Source organism: Myxine glutinosa, chromosome 1, assembly GCF_964187855.1.
Source record: "Myxine glutinosa chromosome 1, kmMyxGlut1.1, whole genome shotgun sequence".
Lineage (NCBI taxonomy): Eukaryota > Metazoa > Chordata > Myxini > Myxiniformes > Myxinidae > Myxine > Myxine glutinosa.
This window is the reverse complement of record NC_136261.1, coordinates 306,745,962-306,768,558: the sequence shown is the minus strand read 5'-3', so window position 1 is coordinate 306,768,558 and position 22,597 is coordinate 306,745,962. Positions and strand designations below refer to the sequence as shown.

The window sequence follows — 22,597 nt, the reverse complement described above, 5'->3', positions numbered from 1 at the left end:
AGGATTACACAAGGACACACACACACACACACACACACACACACACACACACACACACACACACACACACACACACACACACACACACACACACGGAGTGTTGAGGAGAAGGAGATAATCCTCCAATGCAAGATGTATTCCATACATGAGGCATGGGGGAGTAAAGGTAAGGAATACAAAATTGAAGACAAAGACCTAGAGTGCTTGGTGTGTGTAAGTGCTAAAAACAAACTCAAAATATAAATGGAGGTAAGGAAGACAAAAAAAAAACTATGAAAACAAAACCACATGTTTGAAAGTAACCCAAAGAGATTTTACCATGAATTGGGGAAACAAAAGCAGAATGTGTCAACTCCCCCTGAAAAAGAAAAACTGGAAATACTCTGGAAAGGAATTTTTGAAGATCGAAAATAACACAACAAGGAAGCAGAATGGATCCCAAACTTGGAAAAGAAGAAGCAACATCTCGAAGAAATGCCCCCATTGATTAATAATTATTGGTGAAGAGAAAATTAGAAAACTTCAAAGAATGCCAAACTTCAAAAGCCCATGCCCAGATGGAATTCCAAATTTCTGGCTAAAACAACTTGATGTTCTTCACAATCACTTCGCCAGGACATTTAGCAAACTGATCCAAGAGGTAAAGGCAGTGGACGAGTGGCTTGAAGAAGGGAACATCTTTCTCATCCCAAAATCGGAGGAAACCCAAGATCCCCACAAATAAAAACCACCTTCAGAGGCCATTTTCCCCCGCAAAGCAGGGGTTGGCCTTTTTCGGGCACCGTGGTTGTTGTTGTTTTTGTTGGTCCCCTTTTTGAAGCAATGTTTTACGGCCAGATGCCCTTCCTGCCACCAACCCTTTTTGTCGCCTTTTACGACAAACAGGGAATTACCAGTGAACTGGTACTCAATTAGCCGACCTCGGAAGGATGACAGGCTGAGTCAACCCCCTGGCGTTAATTCAGCGATCGACCGGGATTCGAACCCAGGATCCTAGGATCCTAAGCTGGCACCCTAGCCGCTAGCCCAACACCCACAAATACCGGCCGATAACATGCCTACCAACCACGTACAAACTGCTGACAGGAATAATCACAGAAATGATGTACCATCATCTAACACAGCAAGGAGGTTTAGAGGCAGAACAAAAGGGATGTAAGAGAGGGTGTTAAAGAACAATTGACTACTTACGACTGAACAAGGCAATACTTGAAAATTGCAAAATGCGAATAACTAAATTGTCCACCTCCTGGATAGACTATAAGAAATCTTTTGACAGTGTCCCACATTCATGGATGATAAAATTCATGCAAATATACAAAATCAATCCCCGAATAATTAAACGGATTGAGAAAGCAATGGAGCTCTGGAATACCACATTGATATCACAGCACTCAGAAGGAAAAATCGAAATACCAGATGTGAAGTTACAGCGAGGGATCTTCCAGGGAGACAGTCTTTCCCCCTTTTTGATTGGACTGGCTCTGGACCCACTAAGTAACTTCATCAATGAACAAGCACACGGATACACCCTAACAACCAATAGACAAACATCCAAAGAAATAGGAAAGGTGACACATCACCGATTAGGCGTAAGGGATCATGGATAGATAAGTGGATGATTTAAAGGTCTTCTTGCCAAATGCCAAAAAAATTGACAGAACAACTAAAACTAGTAAAACGGTTTTCTGAGGACATTCAAATGAAATTTGGACGAGACGAGTGCACCAAGTGCACATTGCTTCAAGGTAAACCAACAGTTGGAAAACAATAGAGCAGCTGGAAAACGAAGCATCATACAAATACATTGGAGTAGAAGAGCGCCACCAAATATGTCACAAACAAATGTGCAAAACAATCGTCGAAGAATACCTACGTATAACGAAGCTGATCCTGAAAAATACCTCTCTCAAAGAAACAAAATCAAACCCATAAACCAGCTCGCAGTACCAGTGTTCCAATACAGCTGCGGAATAATAAACTGGCCCCAATCAGAAATCAACAAGTTAGGCATTAAAACAAGAAAACTCCATACCATCTACAAAATGTTTTACAAAAACCAGTACATCCTGAGAATGTACCTGCCGAGACGAGAGGGAGGGAGCGGCATGATGGAACTCAACCAGGTGCACAGATTGACGAGTGTAGGACTAGCTGAGTATGTGAAATGCTCAACAAACTATCGGATGCAATTTGTAAACAAACATGAACACAACACACTTGAAAAGGTATCACCAACTCACCTTGCAAATAATTTCCAAAAACAGGTGCGTATAGAAGATGCCACACACGAAAATGAAACAGCAACAACTACAGCCCCAACAATTGCAAAAAACACAAAATAAATATATAAAAAGAAATATCAAGAAATATACACCAACAACTGGGAGAATGACAAAAGATCAGGAGAATACCAAAAAAAAAAATTGGACAGAGCGGGGATAGACAAAGAAGGCTCATTGGAATGGCTAAGAAGAGGTCAGCTCAACTGGGACGGCAAATAAATCATAATAAATGCCCAAGATCATGGACACTACACCAATGGATTTTTTAAAATGGCGGCACTGAGCTAGACGGACAAGTGTAGATTCTGCAAGACAAACAGAAAGTACGAGTCACCTGCTCTCTGGCTGCAAAAAATATTATCAGAACAACGTTACACACAACAGTACAACAAAGTATGCAAAGTGACTCATTGGCATATCTGCAAAAATGTAAACACCCCAGTATCAGAAAACTCATGGAAACACGAACCAAGGAGAATCATTGAAAATGAGGACGTCATGCTCATGTATGACCTGATGATTCCATTGAGCGTGAACATAGAAAACAAAGCATTGCGAGTAGTGTAATAATGTTGCTTCTGGGACACCTCCGTTTAACATGTGAAATCCCTATCTAATGTCATTTACCCCCTTGTCTTTTTCAAAAATCATAAACACCTCTATTTCTCCCACCCTCATCTTTATGAACCTTTTGTCTGTAGTACCTATCCTTAATGTTGTTCATTAGACCACTCAAACACTACAAATATTTGTTTTCTCTTATAGACCTATCATCCTTCTTCTACATATCATCTGGCAGATTAATCTTTGACCCACTCAAACATTGACCCATTCACTTCCATATTAATTCTTTCCCTCCCTCATTGCCCCTAAACACCTATATTTCTCTCACCCTGTTCTTTACGAACCTTCTAACCTTTTGACATGTTATCCTTATTCATTAGACCACTTAAACACCTGTGATCCTTCTGACCTCATGGACCTTTTAACCTTTTACTCTTAATATCATCTGGTGAATATAACCCACTCAAACAACGACCCTACAAATATTTGTTTATGCGTGGGAAATAATTTAATTCTCCTACAACTCTCTTCACCATCTAATATATTAACAAAAAATATGTTTGAGTTTGGTTCTTTATTAAGATATTTTAACTGAGCTAAGATAAAATGGTAAACCTCCCTCAATGTTCTTGTTTGAGCGCCTCCAGTGCCACATACCATTTTTTGGTAAGCTCCGCCCACTTTTTGGTAAACCACGCCCATTTTTTACTAAGCCCCGCCCACTTTTTGTTAAGTCACGCCCACTTTTTACTAAGCCCCGCCCACTTTTGCTAAGCTCCTCCCACTTTTGCTAAGTCCCACCCACTTTATAAACTCTTCAGCATTGTATCATTTCCAGGTAATACATTACATCATTTTCAGGGAATTTCCATCACATCATTTCCAGTTAAGACACGCCCAGGGAATTTCCACAGGAAGACACACCCAGTCCTTATAAAAGGCACCGACCACACAGGCTTTTTCAAACACGCTTTCTGCTTCACTTGAGAATGGACTACTATGCCGAAATGGAATGGGATAACTTTGCTATTCCATGGAGTCCTACTACCTGTGTAGAACTCAACCTTCAGATTGATGAACTGGACTCGAACCTCTTATCAATGGAGGTAAGTTTGTTTATTTATTTATTTATTTATTTAATTTTTTTTTTTTTTTTTTTTTTTTTTTTTTTTTTAAGATGAGACTCGTGTAAGAGTTAACAAAGTTTATTTTAATATTCATAGAGCTTGATTTATACAAATAAAAAATATTGTATTAAATTAATACATTGTTATTTTCTTTCACAGGAAATTGTATCTGAGATACGAAATGAAAATTCTGCTTTTAACACAACTTGGGATGAAGTTATTTTTTTGTTTGAAGACATTTTGAACAACCAAGACCCCCAGAACGAGTTCTACCTTGATGACCCAGCCAAAGAGTTATACCTTGGAGATCCACAAAATCCTGAAAAAGAGTTTTACCATGATGATACTTGTTGTGAGTTATCAAAACAAAACCCACTGAACAAGTTCTACCTTGATGAGCCAGAATACAAGTCATACATTGGAGACCCACAAATTTCTGAAAATTGGGAAAGGAGAGTTCTCCCTGATGGTCCGCAGTTATACTATGTGAGACACATCATAGAAACCCTAAAAAATTGGCAAGGAGAGTTCTCCCTGATGGTCCGCAGTTATACTATGTGAGACACATCATAGAAACCCTAAAAAATTGGGCAAGGAGAGTTCTCCCTGATGGTCCGCAGTTATACTATGTGAGACACATCATAGAAACCCTAAAAAATTGGGCAAGGAGAGTTCTCCCTGATGGTCCGCAGTTATACTATGTGAGACACATCATAGAAACCCTAAAAAATTGGGCAAGGAGAGTTCTCCCTGATGGTCCGCAGTTATACTATGTGAGACACATCATAGAAACCCTAAAAAATTGTGAAATGGGAATTCTCCCTGATGGTCCGCAGTTATACTATGTGAGACACATCATAGAAACCCTAAAAAATTGGGAAAGGGAAGTTTTCCCTGATGGTCCGCAGTTATACTATGTGAGACTTATCACGGAAACCCCCAATATTTCTGAAAATTGTGGTTTTACCTTGGGGACTTGGAAAGATGGTTATATTTTTGGAGACTCGGAATGGGGGTTTTGTTTTGATGACTCGGAATGTGATACCTATCTTGGAGGCTCAACAGGAATGTGGTTATACCTTGGGAACTTGGAAAGTTGGTTTTATTTTGGAGACTCTACCTGTGGGGTTCCTCTTGGAGACTCTTTGGATTCTAAAGCAATGAACAATGTTCTTTATTTAATGACGCTTGATTTAAGCAATATCAAGAAAGTTCGAGGAAGAAAATGCTGGAAAATTCTTTCTTCCCATTTCTACTTCTTCAAACTTAAAAGCCTTGAAAGACAGAATTGGAGGAAGAGGAAAAAAAAAAAAAGAAATACGTATTTAAAAAAGAAGAAAAGAAAGATTATGTTAGGGTTTGGGTGGGATTTTGAATGTGAGGGTTAGGGATGGGGTTGGGTTAGGGTTGGGATTTTGAATGTGAGGGTTAGGGTTGGGGTTGGGTTAGGGATGGGGTTGGGTTAGGGATGGGGTTGGGTTAGGGATGGGTTGGGTTAGGGTTGGGATTTTGAATGTGAGGGTTAGGGTTGGGGTTGGGTTAGGGATGGGATTGGGTTAGGGTTGGGATTTTGAATGTGAGGGTTAGGGATGGGTTGGGTTAGGGATGGGGTTGGGTTAGGGATGGGGTTGGGTTAGGGTTGGGGTTGGGTTAGGGATGGGGTTGGGTTAGGGATGGGGTTGGGTTAGGGATGGGGTTGGGTTAGGGATGGGGTTGGGTTAGGGATGGGGTTGGGTTAGGGATGGGTTGGGTTAGGGATGGGTTTGGGTTAGGGATGGGGTTGGGTTAGGGCTTGGGTTGGGTTAGGGTTTGTATATTATTATGACTCACTCGCACATACACACACACACAAAAGTTAAGCCCCAACTAAAAAGTTGTGGGATTCTGTGTTTGGGGTTCACAGATTTAAAAACGTATCCCCATTATACACACACAAAAGTTAAGCCCCAACTAAAAAGTTGTGGGATTCTGTGTTTGGGGTTCACAGATTTAAAAACGTATCCCCATTATACACACACAAAAGTTAAGCCCCAACTAAAAAGTTGTGGGATTCTGTGTTTGGGGTTCACAGATTTAAAAACGTATCCCCATTATACACACACAAAAGTTAAGCCCCAACTAAAAAGTTGTGGGATTCTGTGTTTGGGGTTCACAGATTTAAAAACGTATCCCCATTACATTTTATTTATTTATTTATTATTTTCAAGGGTATTATCTGCTTACTTGTGTTTTTTGTAATTCTTGTGAGTAAAATGAACCCAAGATTTCTTCCCCATTTAAATCATATAATTTGTAGGTCCAAGGGACTGTATCCATTACATCAATGATTTTAAATAATTCACGAGTCCATTTTTGTGTATAACCTTTCTCAAAATGACTTTTCCATTTGTATATTCTTACAATATCACCAACTTTAAACTTGGGCTTTCTCAAATTAATCTCCTTTTCATATTCTAATTTTGTAAATGTTTCTGATGGTTTTGATTGTGTTGATGAATGAACTGTATTATTGTAATTATCTACAATATCCTGAATTAAATACACCCATTTTTGAGAACCGAGTTGTGTGAATTTTTTATATAATTTCTCTTTTAAAGTACGATTAAAACGCTCAATAACAACTGCCTTTCCTTCATTAAAGGTGCTGTATAATTTAATACCCTTCCCCTTAAGAAATTTCATGAATATTTTGTTATAGAACTCTGTTCCCTCATCAGTCCATAACTTCTTTGGTTTCCTTTTATCCCGATCAAATATTAGCTTAAAGGCTAACATTAAAGTATCACCCCTTTTATTTTTTAAAGGGACAACCCAGGCAAATCTACTCCTCAAATCAATAACGGTTAAAGCATACCTGTATCCCCTGTCATTATTCAATTCAATTAAATCAGCGGACCATATGTGGTCAGTGTATTTAGAATAAACCTTCCTTCTTTTAAACTTTGTGATTATAGGTTTGTGTAATTCTTCAGCCAAAAGCTCCTCAGTCTTGATGACATCATTAGAGCCTAATAGTTTTTTGAGGAATAACCAAGACCAAGTTTCAATTTAGCATTTATCAAATTTCTCACAATAAACCTATCAACTTTCTCTCTCAACGTTGGATTTTGTATCAAAGACAAATTATACAACATTTCGCTGTCGGCTTTATGTTTTTCAGTCAACGTAGTGGTTTTCCCATAAGCAATATCATGCTTCATACACACTTCGTCAACCCTATTTGTAGGTTTAGACCAAGGTTTAGGATTGTCAGCCTCATCTAATCTTTTATCCAAGTTTGTTCCTGGACCACAGAAAGAATACCCTGGAAGGTGTAATTCCCCTGGAATTCCAGTTGTTGTAAATTTACTTCCTGACAGAAACTTTTGTATGTCTCCTCCTCTTTTAGGAGAGATGAATTGGCACTTTTTAGAGCCACATACTTGACATATTCCTTTTTGATAAACTCTATTATTTTTAGCTTTAACATAAGAGATATTTTTAGATTTAGTTTTCTTTTTACATTTGAGACAATAACTCATATTTATTTATCAGAAAAATTCCGACAGAGTATCAAAACCTTTTTGGTTTTCAACATATACATTTCAATCTTTATTTTTAAAACATAAAGAATCCTAAGGAATGCCTTCACTCTCTCCTCCATTTATTTACAAATAAAAACTAACTAAAGTCAATGACACCAACATCATCAATCACATAATCTTTTCCTTCTTCTTCTTCTTCTTCTTCACCACTTTCTCGTTTAAATCTCCTCCCTGAAATTGAAGACATTGACGTTCTTATTTTTGAAACCATTATCTTCATAAGAGTTGTTAATTCTTTAATTTCCTCTTCGGTGCGTTGAGATTGATTTATTTGCTTTAATACACTCAATCTTTTATGAATCTCAATGATTTCCATCTTTTTATATTTTTCCTCCCTCTCTCTTTGCTCCCTCTCCTCCTCCTCCATTTTCTCCCTCTCCTCCTTCTCCTTTTTCTCCCTTTTCTCCCTTTCCTCCTTCTCCCTTTTCTCCCTTTCCTCCTTCTCATTTTTCTCCCTCTCCTCCTTCTCCTCCTTTTTCTCCCTCTCCTCCTTCTCCTCCCTCTCCCTTTCCTCCTTCTCCTTTTTCTCTCTTTCCTCCTTCTCTTCTTCAACTCCTTCCTCATCCCTTGCTACCCTTGAGTTTGAACCCCAAAGAATATTATACATATACTCATCTGGATTTTGAGATATTCTTGTATCTATAATTATTTTTCTCATAATAGGATACCAATAAGATTTGTTGACGATTTCTAAAAGAGTTTTATATTTCATAACTTTGAGAAGTTCATTTTTATTTAATATTTTAAACAAGTCTCTATTTGTGGGTTTAACAATATCAGTATAAGGCCAGTTTTTTATGACAAAATTCCCATGTATATGCTCCAAATCATAAGGTATGTAATACCGAGCACCCTTTTCTTGTAGGTATCCTTGAATACAAAAATTATAATTCTCTTGTAGTCTTCTTCCTGCCATTTATGTATCAGAAATATATGTGAGATTAATATTATGACAGGTAATACCACCCCATCTTCCCACTACCAAATCGGTTTGTATTCCTCGGCTTTCTATCCTTATCTCATTACCTTCCTTCTTTGTCATGCGAACCATCGCTATACTATCATATATTTTTCTTTTCTTAAAATCACGTATTTGTTGTTTACTAATTGTACTTCCACATAAATCCTTATCCTCACCAAGTGGATAATATTCTTCTTTACGAGACTGATTTAAATCATGTAGGTCTTCTATGTTTATTGAAAAAGACCAATTATACCCTAAATCAGGCATATCATACCCCCATTTATTAATTCGCATATTAACTAAATGTCCTTCTTTATAAAATTCAATTGTAAGCAGGTAGTTAAATTCAATGAGGAAAGGTGTATGGTCAGTATAACCAGGTGTTGTGGTTGTAAATTTTACTTCTTTCACAAAACGTGCTGTTTTCTTTAAAAATATATATTGTGATAAATCACTTAATCTAATTAAGTCATTCGCATCTGTAGGGTTTGGATAATTGATTAATTTATAAGTATTCTTCATATTAATATTTTTACTTACACTATATTTTTGTCGTTCAGCCTGTGCCTTTGTATAATAATTTGATAAATCAATATCCTGAGAGGATTTTCCAAAGATAGAACCATCTTTTCCAACATAAGTCATTTATATTAGATTAAAAATGATATCATAAAAATTTTCATTATTGTTGAGTTGAAATAATACATATAAACATAATTGACCACAACATTTAGAATTAATTTCTTGAACTTGAAATGTTTGATAAACACCATTCTGTAAGAATTGTATTACTTCAACAGGTGGTGGCATACCATAACTATCAAAATAATATTTATCCTGACTATTATGAATACAAACCCAATGAGAACCATTCTGTGTGTCTAAATTCATAATAATATTCTTTGTATTCTTATTTATATGTATTAATTCATCTCTCATACAGATTACCACATTATCAATTTTTAGTGTTTTACAATACTTGGCTAGTTCTATATTTGACGTTGTATTCTTTCCAAATTGTTTAAACCATTTATCCATTTATTTATGAGAAAGATACAATCCATTACCCCGTTTAGTTAGTTTAACACCCGCTTGAGCGATAGAGGAAAGCATATCACCAACCAACAATCTAGCCTTATCAGGTAGACTTTCAAGTTTTTGAGCAAAATCTACAATTACACCACTTCCACTAATTTGTTTCTCCAACTCCTTGTTATGTCTTTCCAATTCTTTTTGAGCTTTTAGTTGTGCCTTCCTTTCGTTAGCAGTTTTTACCGCTGCTGAAATACCACCAGTCAATGCTCCCGCCGCACTTAAACCAGCAAATAAAGGAATTAGAAACGGGAGAAATCCTCCTCTTGACTCGTCTATTGAATATTTCTTTAACATAGGTTTCGTCATTTTAATTTTAAGTGATCCAACATCATTTAGTGTTTTTACTTGTGTGTGTGTGAGTAAAACATCAATTCTTACAGCTCCTTTTCTTTGAATTGTATTAACATTAATAATACAAGGCTTTTGATTTTGAATACAAGATGTTAATTTATTAAGATTGATTTGATTAACATATACCCCTACCATTTATTTATGAGAAAAAACCTATGTGATATTAATCATAACACCATTATCTGTATTAATCTGTAATTCTGTTTCCTCCAAAAGCAAACAATAAGCATCAACTTCTTCATTCTCCCCTCTTTCAATGTATAGAGAAGTATCCACTCGATTAGACTTTATAGTTTCCTTTTGAGAACTCAGGTCAATTGCGTAGATTGTATATAAACCTTTAAATGCAACCATATCCAAAATAGGATCATTATTACCATTACTTTCACACACTTTTTGGTAGGACTTGTAGGCTTCCGCATAATCATTTTTTTCCCAATCAATTTCCAATCTATCTCGCGGATAAAATGTGCCATCAAGAGAAACCCGAAGTTGTTTCACCTTAGCATTATCACTCAGTGCATTATTCTTATTAGTACCCTCCTCTCCATCTGGTTTTTTAAAAATGAGCCATAGGTATCGTGGCTTTCCTTCAAGAACACCCAAATTCCAAGTGTAGGTAGTGTGTTCCAGTTTAACGTGTTGACATCTTCTTTTAAGGTATGATACATTTAGCGGTTTCTTTGAGTTAAGTCTTCTATTTAACATCTCCTCCGTTTTAAGATTAGGAGTATATTCATTGATATACCAACACAAATCATTAATAACAAATTTATTATTGTCGCCAAAAGCATTTTCAGCCCCAAAAAGCAATCTATTTACATTATCATTCCTTTGTAGTTGAAATCTAATTTTAAGACCATACAAAACTTTATCATAATCACAAAATCCAAATATACCTTTAAGAGGTACTGCTACGGTAAAACTATTCTCAGCTTTTGCGTCATCATTATACATTGACTTCCTTTGACTATAACCAGGGTCTGTGTTTGTTCCCGTTGACATATCAGGAATAAAGCCTTCAACAGCTCCCTTACCCATTCTATCACCAAACGAATATAGTGTAAATTTCATCATTTCAGATGTAGCAGAGACATAATCAACCGCTTCAACCTCTTGTGTACCAATATACAGGCGAACACTGTCAAACATTTTCCAGAAGAAATCATTTACGAGTGTAGCATTAGTATTATTCGCAGCCTTAGTGAATTTAAATTTACACAGCAAGAAACTATCAGCTATATTCAAGTAAGTTTGTTGATTATTTATTTCAAAACTTTTTGTTCCGTTTGAATTCCAGTCGGTTCCTGTAATAGCATTTACCTTAAAATAGTCTTCCTTTTTAGTAGAGTTTGAAATGATAATCGTATCATCCAAATCATAGATACTATCAATCGCTTCCATACTTGTATTTATATAGTATTAAAATTGTTGAAACCCTGACCCAAGTATTTTAATGATTTTTTGTCGTTCTTGTGAAGATAGTTGAGTTTTACCTTTTTTAATTTCTTTGATTGCTTGTAATTTATGGGACTCCTTTTGAGCATCTTTTATACTCTTTACAACACCTGCTACATTTCCCATGAGAGAAGCAGTTGAACCAATTAGGTCTTTATGTTTAAGAATGGTTGAACCAATACCCATTAGAGTATCAATTATCCCATCTCCTTTATTTCGAAATTGATGACCCACACCCCGTTGTCTCTTAGGTTTATAGTATCCTTTACCCACATACCTTGTATAGTCTGGTGAAAGGAACATGCCCTCCCCTGTAATTATTTTATATTTTCCCAACTCGTGTTTTCTTACAATAACCATTATTTATTTATTGAAAAACTTCACGTAGGTGAATTCTGATGGATATAATTTCATCATTAAAGGATATCATACGATTATCTTGGTCGGTTATCCTAAAATTTACTCTGTATATGGTTTTTCCTGACACAGGTAAATAGACAAGATTTTTTGGTTCCATATTAAATTTATAACCAATCGGGGTTGAGTATGCACTGAATGAAAATATTGTATTTGTTCTTATTCCATCGTTATAAGCACCATCAATCAAATCACAATGAATTAATACTGAATTTATACCGGAGGATATTTGGATAACATTATCACTGTAAAACGTCCCGTTATTTTCAATCTTTTTTGAAGAGAAACCCAATAGCTCTCTGAACGAATTTTCAATCGTGAAATCAACTTTATAATTATTTTTCAGTTTAATAGTTGATTTTGAAGTGTGTGTTTGAATATCTATTACAATATTTTTTGGTTCATCACCTTTTTCTTTCATAAGGCGAGAGACTTCTGAAGATATTTGAGAAATCTCGTAAGCTCCAGGTGAAACAGTTATAGTTTTGTAGGCAGTGCCTGGATTATAACTAAACTTGTTGTTTTTCTCTGTGATATTAAAAAGGGTATTGTAAGTTTCCATTGACAACAAAGATGCCTCATATGAGGTAAGGGGGTCAAGTTGTAGTGGGTAAGGGAATGAAGCTGTGTAATCGCTCGTTGTGAAATTAAAACTAAGAATTGGGCTTCTCATCTTATTTAATATCTAATAAAATATCTTTGTATTGACATTTATTAATTATTTTCATGTTCATCAACTGATCTAAAATGGCTGAGGATTCATTAAAACAATTGTTGTTTCCAGCCTTCTTACTACCTAATAACAATAATAGCCTATTAACTAATTGTGATGGGTCATTTGGAAGAAAACTAACACCCGAACCAAGCTTACTTAAAGCATCAATAATATGTTTCTCCTTCTCATTCTTCTTACTTTTACCAGCAACAGAAACTCCATAATCAAGTGTATTTAACAACTCAATATATACCCTATCTTCCTCTCTTTCCATATCAAGTGGTTCCTCAAAATATTTTGAACCGCTGAATCCGGGGTTTGTTAGAAGAAACATTAATCTTGGAGTTAATTTAACATTTGGTTGAGTAGAACTCAAGAACATCAATTCATCATTAAATATCAATACCTTTTCTTCCACAAGATGAAACACTGCTGGTTCTTCTGTTGGAATGAGACCTGCTCTGGTTTTTGAACCCGCAGAATATTCATTGTTTTGAAGAGCTTCCACAACATAATTAGGGGGTTGATTTACCTGCTCAAGTTTCCGAAATAATCCCTCGTCATCATATTCTAATTCACCAAGTTCTTGTTTTGTTATCTGACTAAAATCTTTGAGCATTTGAAGTTTTTTCGGAGTAAATTCTACCGTGGGAACTGTAGGGTGTTGAGTTTTCAAAAGTGGTTTAAAGAATTTCTCTTGTTTTCTTTCAAAGGCTTCTTCACCAGTTAGTTTCTGTCTCCGTTTCTTCTTTATCTCTTCCTGTTGTTTAACAACTTTTGAAACTAATTGTTGATGTTCCTTAAACTTTCTTTCTCTTTCTTCAGTATTCATTTTCTGTATTTATTTATTGAAAAATATCATTTAGTATCTCATCTTGTTTCACAACAATATATTTATATTTTCCAATCGTGTGTTTCATATAATTTTCAAATTCTTTTTTACTACATAACGTAGAGCAATTATCTCTCCAAAAATTATTTACATCTATTGAATTTAACTTAAATAAAATAAAAGTATTGGCATTGTTTCTTATTGAGCGTCGAGGGAGTTGAAAATATGATTGACTAAGATATATACAATTACAAGAAGAATGTCTCCCTCTTGTATAGTAGCTATCCATTACTGTTTGGTTTCTCTCATTAACACAATCATCAAAGATGACAAGGTTCTTTTTTGATTTATCTAAATCTTGAGGTGAAGGTATATCATCCGTATTATCACTGAGAATACAAGTTATGGGTTTCGATTTTGATTTCTGTGTATCACAAAATAATTGTATTATATCATCAATATTATAATCATTTAGTTTGTTTTGAAGTTTAAATAAACCGATAATGTCTTCCTTTTTAAGACCCGCATTAAAACCCTGTGAGAGTAGTTGATACTCGGGTTGAAAACTTGACTTTGTAAAAATTATTAAATTATCATAATCTAAAAAATTAGAACCAAGGAGCATCTTTAAAAGTAAACAGGTTTTTCCACATCCGCTTGAACCAACTATTAGACATCTCAATGAATTTGGAATGTTTTTATGGTTATTAAATTTTATCTTATTTTCCCAAACGGGTAAAAAATCATTCATTTATATATTTGGAAAACAAGTTATCCAACTTTTTTTGAGCTATTTGAGAAACTCTATATTTTATCCTGAGTTCGGGTTTAATTTCAAAATAATCCATTATTTTATTTATATAGTATCTTGTATTAACATTTCCATTAAAATTATTTTGAATAATAAATATCATTAAACCCTTATACATTTCCTCAATACAATTAGTCTCTTCCCTTGAAAGAAATGGTGTATTATCATCACAATACTTAACATTCATCTCTCTTATTAATCTTGTAAAGTAATTCATTTTTGGTTCTAATTTAAAAGAGTTATATATTTTTTTATATTTCTTATTATCATTAATTAAAATTAAATCACAGAAAATACATTGTTTATATGAATCCTCATCATTAAGCCCCACTCTATCACAAGCCGGACAATTCTCTAATTTATCATATGGAGAGTCTGGAAATTCTAAATATCCTTCAGAACTTATCATATTTATGTGGTAAATTTTTACTTAAACTAAACGCAAGTTTATTCATTAATAAATACAATGTTTCAAAGCACAAAAGACAAATTTCAATCAATCTCTACTTCGGTGGAAGATATAGAAAAATATGTCAAAGATGTTAAATTGAACAAAGATAAATATGGAAATTTTTGGGTAAAACCAGTTATGGAAAATAACATGAGCCCCTCTATTTCATTTAAAGGAAGAGCTCTAACTATACCTGGAAAGACATCCATTAAAGTAAATCTAACAAAAGTTTCTCCTCTACTCCTGGCAATTTATTCAAAGCTTGAAAAAGTGATTGACCACGATACTTTGAAAAAGAATGATAAGACCATTAATAATTCTAGAGGAGACATTTGTATTTTCTTTAATAATCCAAAGGGTGTAGATCTAAGTAAAATGAATGATGTTAATATTTCTGGTGAAATGTCATTTCGTTCTATGATAGTTAGAGATTATTTAAAGATAACTTTTGATATAAAAATTGTAGAGATTGAATCTGTTAATGAAAGAAAGTATATAGATATTGATGGGAATATTTTTCTTGCTAATTAAATATGAGTCAATACAGCAGTGAAGATTTTACTATTTCATTGAACTCAGACGATAGTGATGATAGTATTTCATTGAACTTGGACGATGGTGATGATAGTATTTCATTGAACACAGATGATAGTTATGATACTAATAGTTTGTGCTCAAATGATAGTTATGAGAGTAGCTTTATTGATGACTCTGAGTATGATTCTGAGTATTCATGTGATAGTTATGACTTAGATGATTCTGAGTGAAAAAGTGTTTTAGTTTAAGCACAGCGATATATATAAAACGGAGCTGTAAAGCTCAAAAGTGTTTTATTTTAAGCACAGTGATATATATAAAACACCACGTTTTCTCACGCTATAAATATGGTTTATTGTGATACTTGCGAGAAGGAAGTAAAATATTATAAACAACATATTCTCACCGCAAAACATACATACAACATTTTAAACAAACTTTCCCCTCTTCCACCTGAAACAAAACACTGTTCTACATGTAATAAAAATATCCTCAAGAAAGGCTTCAAAATACATCTTAAAACAAATCTACATTTATCAAATTTTATCACAACTAAAAACTCTGATGGAGCATTCAAAGGACATATTAAAATAAGAGTCTTTAACTTCAAACCTCCTGAACCAGAGTCTATAGTTGATGCTGTAGAAATAGTTAAACCTGCTGTTCAAACGTTGATTGAAAAAACACTAAAGGAAATGAAACCACTTAAATTTTATATGGGAGTAAAATTAGAAATGACAAAGGATGAAGGAGTTATAGATGCACCATACATGAGAACTGAGCCACACTTTATATCTTCATATCAAGATTTTAAAACATCAGGAGTCTATGATGAACTTATTAAACAAGAGCAAGATGTGGATAATTCAATCGTAGGAAGTGGATTCAATATAGGAAAAATTATTTACATAGACATTCATATTCTTAAATCAGATCCTCTAAAAGCTTCTTCTTACATTGATTTACCCAGTGTTATCAAAAATAGAAAAGCAGTTATCAATATCAAAAATAAAGACAATAAATGTTTTCTCTGGTCTATTTTAGCACACTTACATCCTCCACATTTTCATGATGAAAGAGTATCTCATTATAAAAAATATGAGAATACATTAAATACGAAAGATCTAAAGTTTCCGATGACTTTAAATGATATTCCTAAATTTGAAAAGATGAATAATTTATCAGTTAATGTTTATGGTCTAACAGAAACAAACAACATTCAGGTTTTAAAGCTTTCTGACAATTGTAAACAAACTCATATTAATCTTCTATATTTTAATTCAGACGAAAATTCACATTATACATACATCAAAGATATTGCTAAATTAATAAAACCACAAGTCTGTAAGAGAACAAATAAAATATATATTTGTTTGCGTTGTCTTAACTTCTTCAATTCACAAGAAAGATTAGATAAACATTCAAATTATTGTGGCGAACATAAATCAACGGTAATCAATATGCCTAAAGAAGGCTCAAAGATCACATTCAAAGATGAAAATAAAAAGATCAAACATCCATTTGTTATATATGCTGATTTTGAAAGTATTTTAGAAAAAATTGATACTGCTTCTCAAGATCCAAAAGAATCATACACAAATAAATATCAAAAACATACTCCTTGTGGTTTTTGTTATTATATCAAATCATCCGTTGGTGATAAATATAACAAGTTAGAGATGTATAGAGGCTCAAATACCCCAGAGGAGTTTGTGAAACGACTAGAAAAAGACTGTGTTCGATTAACCAAGATAATGAGAGAAACCAATAAACCAATGTCCTTAACAAGTAAAGAAAAAAGGGAATTTATAAAAAACAATGTCTGTCATATTTGTGAGGAGAAAATTGGTAAAGGTCTAAAGGTTAGAGACCATTGTCATCTCACTAGTAAATATAGAGGTCCGGCTCATCAAAGTTGTAATATTAATTATCAACTCCCCTCTTTCATTCCTGTCTTTCTTCATAACAACGCTCATTATGATACACATCTATTTATCAAGGAACTCTCAAAGACTTCTGGAAGTATCTCAGCAATTCCAAACACGGATCAGAAATACATTTCATTCACAAAAACAATTCACACATCTCCTATTACTCATATCAGATTTCTTGATACATTTAAATTCATGGCAAGTCCATTGGTTAACTTGGTTCAAAATCTAAAAGAGTTTCCATGTCTTTCAGAGTATTTTTTAGATAAAGATTTTCTAACACAAAAGGGAATTTACCCCTATGACTATATGGACTCATTTGAGAGATTCAATGAAACACAACTTCCTTCAAAAGAAAATTTCTATAACAAATTAAATAATAGTCATATATCTGATAAAGATTATGTACACGCACAAAATGTTTGGGAAAAATATAACATCAAGAATCTTGGCGAGTATCACGATTTGTATCTCAAAACTGATGTGCTTTTATTGGCCGATGTATTTGAAGCCTTTAGATCTGTTTGTCGCACTGGATATGGATTGGATCCTGCTCACTACTACACAGCACCTGGATTGGCCTGGAGTGCGATGTTGAAAATGACAAAACAAGATTTGGATTTGATAACCGATGTTGATATGCTTTTGATGATTGAAAAGGCAAAAAGAGGTGGAATTTCACAAGTCTGCTCGAGTAGATACGCAAAAGCAAATAACAAATATCTTCCAAATTATGATCCAACGAAAGTGAGTTCTTACTTGATGTACTATGACGCGAACAACCTGTATGGCTGGGCAATGTCTCAGGCTCTTCCTTATGGAAAACTTAGATGGGTAAAGGAAAAAGACTACAAAAACGTTTTACAAGATGTATGTATCTCTACACAAAAAGAATTGGATGAAGAAAAAGTTGGTTATTATTTTGAAATTGATTTAAAATATCCAGAGGAACTCCATAACCTACACAAAGATCTCCCATTTGCTTGTGAGAAAGCAAGTCCAAAGAAAGAATGGTTGAGTGATTATCAACGATCGTTTGATATAGGTGAATCAACAGAAAAATTACTTACTACATTATATAACAAGAAAAATTATGTTCTACACCAAAGAAATTTGCGACAATATTTATCAAAAGGTCTAAGAGTAGAGAAGATCCATAGGGTTCTAAAGTTCAATCAAAGTCATTGGTTAAAGGGGTACATTGATTTTAATACACAAAGAAGAACAGAGTCAAAAACAGATTTTGAGAAAGACTTTTATAAATTGATGAATAATGCGGTCTTTGGTAAGACTATGGAGAATGTGAGGAAAAGACAAAATATCAGACTATCAACATCTTGGGAACAAGCATCAAAATTAATTAATAGACCGAGTTTTACTCGAGCTGAGGTCTTTACTGAGAACTTTTGTGCGATCCATTTGATTAAAGAGAGTATTGAAATGAACAAACCTATTTATATTGGAACAACAATTCTTGATTTATCAAAGTCATTAATGTATGATTACTTTTATAATAACTTGAGGAAGAAATATCAAAATGATGTTAATCTACTTTATATGGATACAGATAGTTTTATTTTGAAAATTAATACCAACGATGTTTATTCAGACATGAAAAGAGACATTAATATCTATGACACGAGTAATTACAGTCCAGAGAGTGAGTTGTTCTCTTCTAAAAATAAAAAGGTGATTGGAAAGTTCAAGGATGAATTAGGAGGAAATGTTATGAGTGAATTTGTGGGATTGAGGTCAAAGGCTTATGCTTATAAATACATTGTGAATAACGTTGAAAAGACTGATAAGAAGTTAAAAGGTGTAAAGAAAAATGTTATTAAAGAAACAATAAACTTTAAGGATTATTATAACTGTTTAACAACAAAGAAAGAAGAGTTTAGAAAAATTAATGGAATAAGAAGTTATAAACATCAATTATATTCAGAAGAGATAAATAAGAAAGCATTGGGGGCTTTTGATGATAAGAGGTTTATTTTAGAAAATGGAATTGATAGTCTCCCTTATGGTTATATAAGTATATAAGTGATAAGATATATATATAAGTGATAAGATATATATATAAGTGATAAGATATACATAAGTGATAAGATATATATAAGTGATAAGATATATATAAGTGATAAGTTAAAAAGGGGGGGGGTTGGGGATTTTAACGGGCTACCGCCGCCTTTTTTACTATTATATAAATGATAGAACCAAGTATCAACCAGACTAAAGAGTGGAGGTGTAATCAACCTTGGTATATAAATGGAAAACATAATGAATGTGAAAAATATCAAATAGGTATAATTGAAAAGGCAACTGGTAAAAAAGTTCACAAAACAAATAAGAGAATTAATTTAAATACCGGTGAATTGGGTAAAAAAGATGGAAATATTTTTGAGTGGACGGAAAACTTTGATGGTTGTCAGGAAAATATATACTTTAATTTAAAAATGGTATGTGGCACTGGAGGCGCTCAAGCAAGAACATTGAGGGAGGTTTACCATTTTATCTTAGCTCAGTTAAAATATCTTAATAAAGAACCAAACTCAAACATATTTTTTGTTAATATATTAGATGGTGAAGAGAGTTGTAGGAGAATTAAATTATTTCCCACGCATAAACAAATATTTGTAGGGTCGTTGTTTGAGTGGGTTATATTCACCAGATGATATTAAGAGTAAAAGGTTAAAAGGTCCATGAGGTCAGAAGGATCACAGGTGTTTAAGTGGTCTAATGAATAAGGATAACATGTCAAAAGGTTAGAAGGTTCGTAAAGAACAGGGTGAGAGAAATATAGGTGTTTAGGGGCAATGAGGGAGGGAAAGAATTAATATGGAAGTGAATGGGTCAATGTTTGAGTGGGTCAAAGATTAATCTGCCAGATGATATGTAGAAGAAGGATGATAGGTCTATAAGAGAAAACAAATATTTGTAGTGTTTGAGTGGTCTAATGAACAACATTAAGGATAGGTACTACAGACAAAAGGTTCATAAAGATGAGGGTGGGAGAAATAGAGGTGTTTATGATTTTTGAAAAAGACAAGGGGGTAAATGACATTAGATAGGGATTTCACATGTTAAACGGAGGTGTCCCAGAAGCAACATTATTACACTACTATTGCGTCCAGACATTGTACTCGGAAACAAAAAGGAAAAGACAGCAGTGATGATTGAGATATCAGTACCCAGTGATTTTGGCCTAAACAACATGGAAATCAAGGCAATGACCAAATATCAGGACCTCAAAAATGATGTGAAGAGATCTTGGAAGCTGAAGAGCATCAAAATTGTACCAGTGATAATTGGAGCAACAGGAATGATGAAGAAGAGCCACACTGAAATATAAAAAACCATCCCCGGGAATATCACCACAAAATAACTACAACTGGAGGCAATCCGGGGTTCGGTGACGATTCTGAGAAAAGCCCTTGGAACAAAACTCTGAAAAGGTTGAGTAGTTTGGTCTATGAACCGTAATCCCTTACCAAAGAGGAGGTGGATATTTTGGGCCAATATACACGCACATACGCATACACACACACATACACACCCATAACACACACACACCCATAACACACACACACCCATAACACACACACACCCATAACACACACCCATAATACACACCCATAACACACACCCATAACACACACACACACACACACCCATAACACACACACACCCATAACACACACACACCCATAACACACACCCATAACACACACACCCATAACACACACAAACCCATAACACACACAAACCCATAACACACACAAACCCATAACACACACACACACAAACCCATAACACACACACACACACAAACCCATAACACACACACACAAACCCATAACACACACACACACACAAACCCATAACACACACACACACACACAAACCCATAACACACACACACACACACAAACCCATAACACACACACACACACACAAACCCATAACACACACACACACACACACACACACACACACACACACACACACACACACAAACCCATAACACACACACACATAACACACACACACACATAACACACACACATAACACACACACATAACACACACACATAACACACATAACACACACACATAACACACACACATAACACACACACATAACACACACACATATATAACACACACACATAACACACACACACACGCCGGCCTGGGTTCGAATCCCGACCCAGCTATAAAATGTCTGATGTTTCGGTGCGAGTGCCGTTCCTCCGGTAACGTTAAATTGGCGTCCCGTCTGCCGGCATTAGTTCTTCAGGAAGAGGAGGCGAGTTATCGCCGGGCAGCACAGTCAAGCTCGAGAGAGAGAGAGAGAGAGAGAGAGAGAGAGAGAGAGAGAGAGAGAGAGAGAGAGAGAGAGAGAGAGAGAGAGCGCTAGAACCTCGTTTCCTCACCTCTTCCTCACATCGTCCTCTTTTTCCGCCTCGTCCTCATTCCGACCATTCACCGCGAGCCCTTCCTTCATCTCATCGCCAACTCTCTCCTCGTCCATTTCATCATCCTTCCTCTTCTTTTCGTCCGGCATGTTTCAATCTGAGGAGGGCAGGGACAGGGAGAGCATCGCAGACGAGCGAGCCGTGAAAAAGAGGACGAACGTAAACTCGAGCACAAAACGTCACATCGTCCGGTGGAGGACTGTAAACGAAGGTGAAAAGGGAGGCAGCACAGTCACAGAACATCGGGACCTTCTTACTCGGCCTCAGGTTCACGAACGAACGGTGAAAGGTGTAAACGGGAATCCCAAAGGGTCAAAGCAAAAGACAACATCGCAAAAACTCCATTTACAGTTCACTTACATGCGGCCCCTGAAAGGCCCCACAACCGACGTTACCAACGACGCTCACTTCCGGCCTTCAGCAGAAACAATCCTGCGAAACGTCACATTATTTCGTTTCTTTTTAATCAACGGATACCTGGTGGAATCTGTACTGGATGTTCGAAATACGCGGACATTTTGAATTGAATGTTGACTTGTCGCCTGATATGATGTATGTCCGCCATGTGTCGTCGTTTTTATACGATCAATATCATGACTGCTATCAGCATCACTACTACCACTACCACTACGACAGTCGCTATGACTACAACTACTATCTCCACTAATACTACCTTCACTACTACTATCACGACTATAACTACTACGATTACCACTACTAGTACTACTATTATCACTGATTCACGACTATCACTGCTACCGGTACAACTACTATCACTACTACTACTATCCCTACTAATACTACCTTCACTACTACTATCACTACTATAACTACTACTATTACTACTAGTACTACTATTATCACCGATTCACGACTATCACTACTACAACTACTATCACTACTACTACTATCGCGACTACAACTACTATCCCTACTAATACTACCTTCACTACTACTATCACTACTATAACTACTACGATTATTACTAGTACTACTATTA

General features: G+C 35.0%; 1 protein-coding gene across 1 annotated transcript in view; it reads right to left on the bottom strand.

The window, feature by feature from the left end:
• Nucleotides 1-22,107, bottom strand: part of UPF2 (UPF2 regulator of nonsense mediated mRNA decay) — a 105,642-nt gene extending 83,535 nt beyond the window's left edge. Inside the window, 2 exon segments of the mRNA XM_068135749.2 lie at nucleotides 21,556-21,694; nucleotides 21,958-22,107. Of these exon segments, the coding sequence (XP_067991850.1) occupies nucleotides 21,556-21,686 (131 nt within the window). The 5' untranslated portion in view covers nucleotides 21,687-21,694; nucleotides 21,958-22,107.
• Between the last annotated feature and the right edge of the window lie 490 nt (nucleotides 22,108-22,597).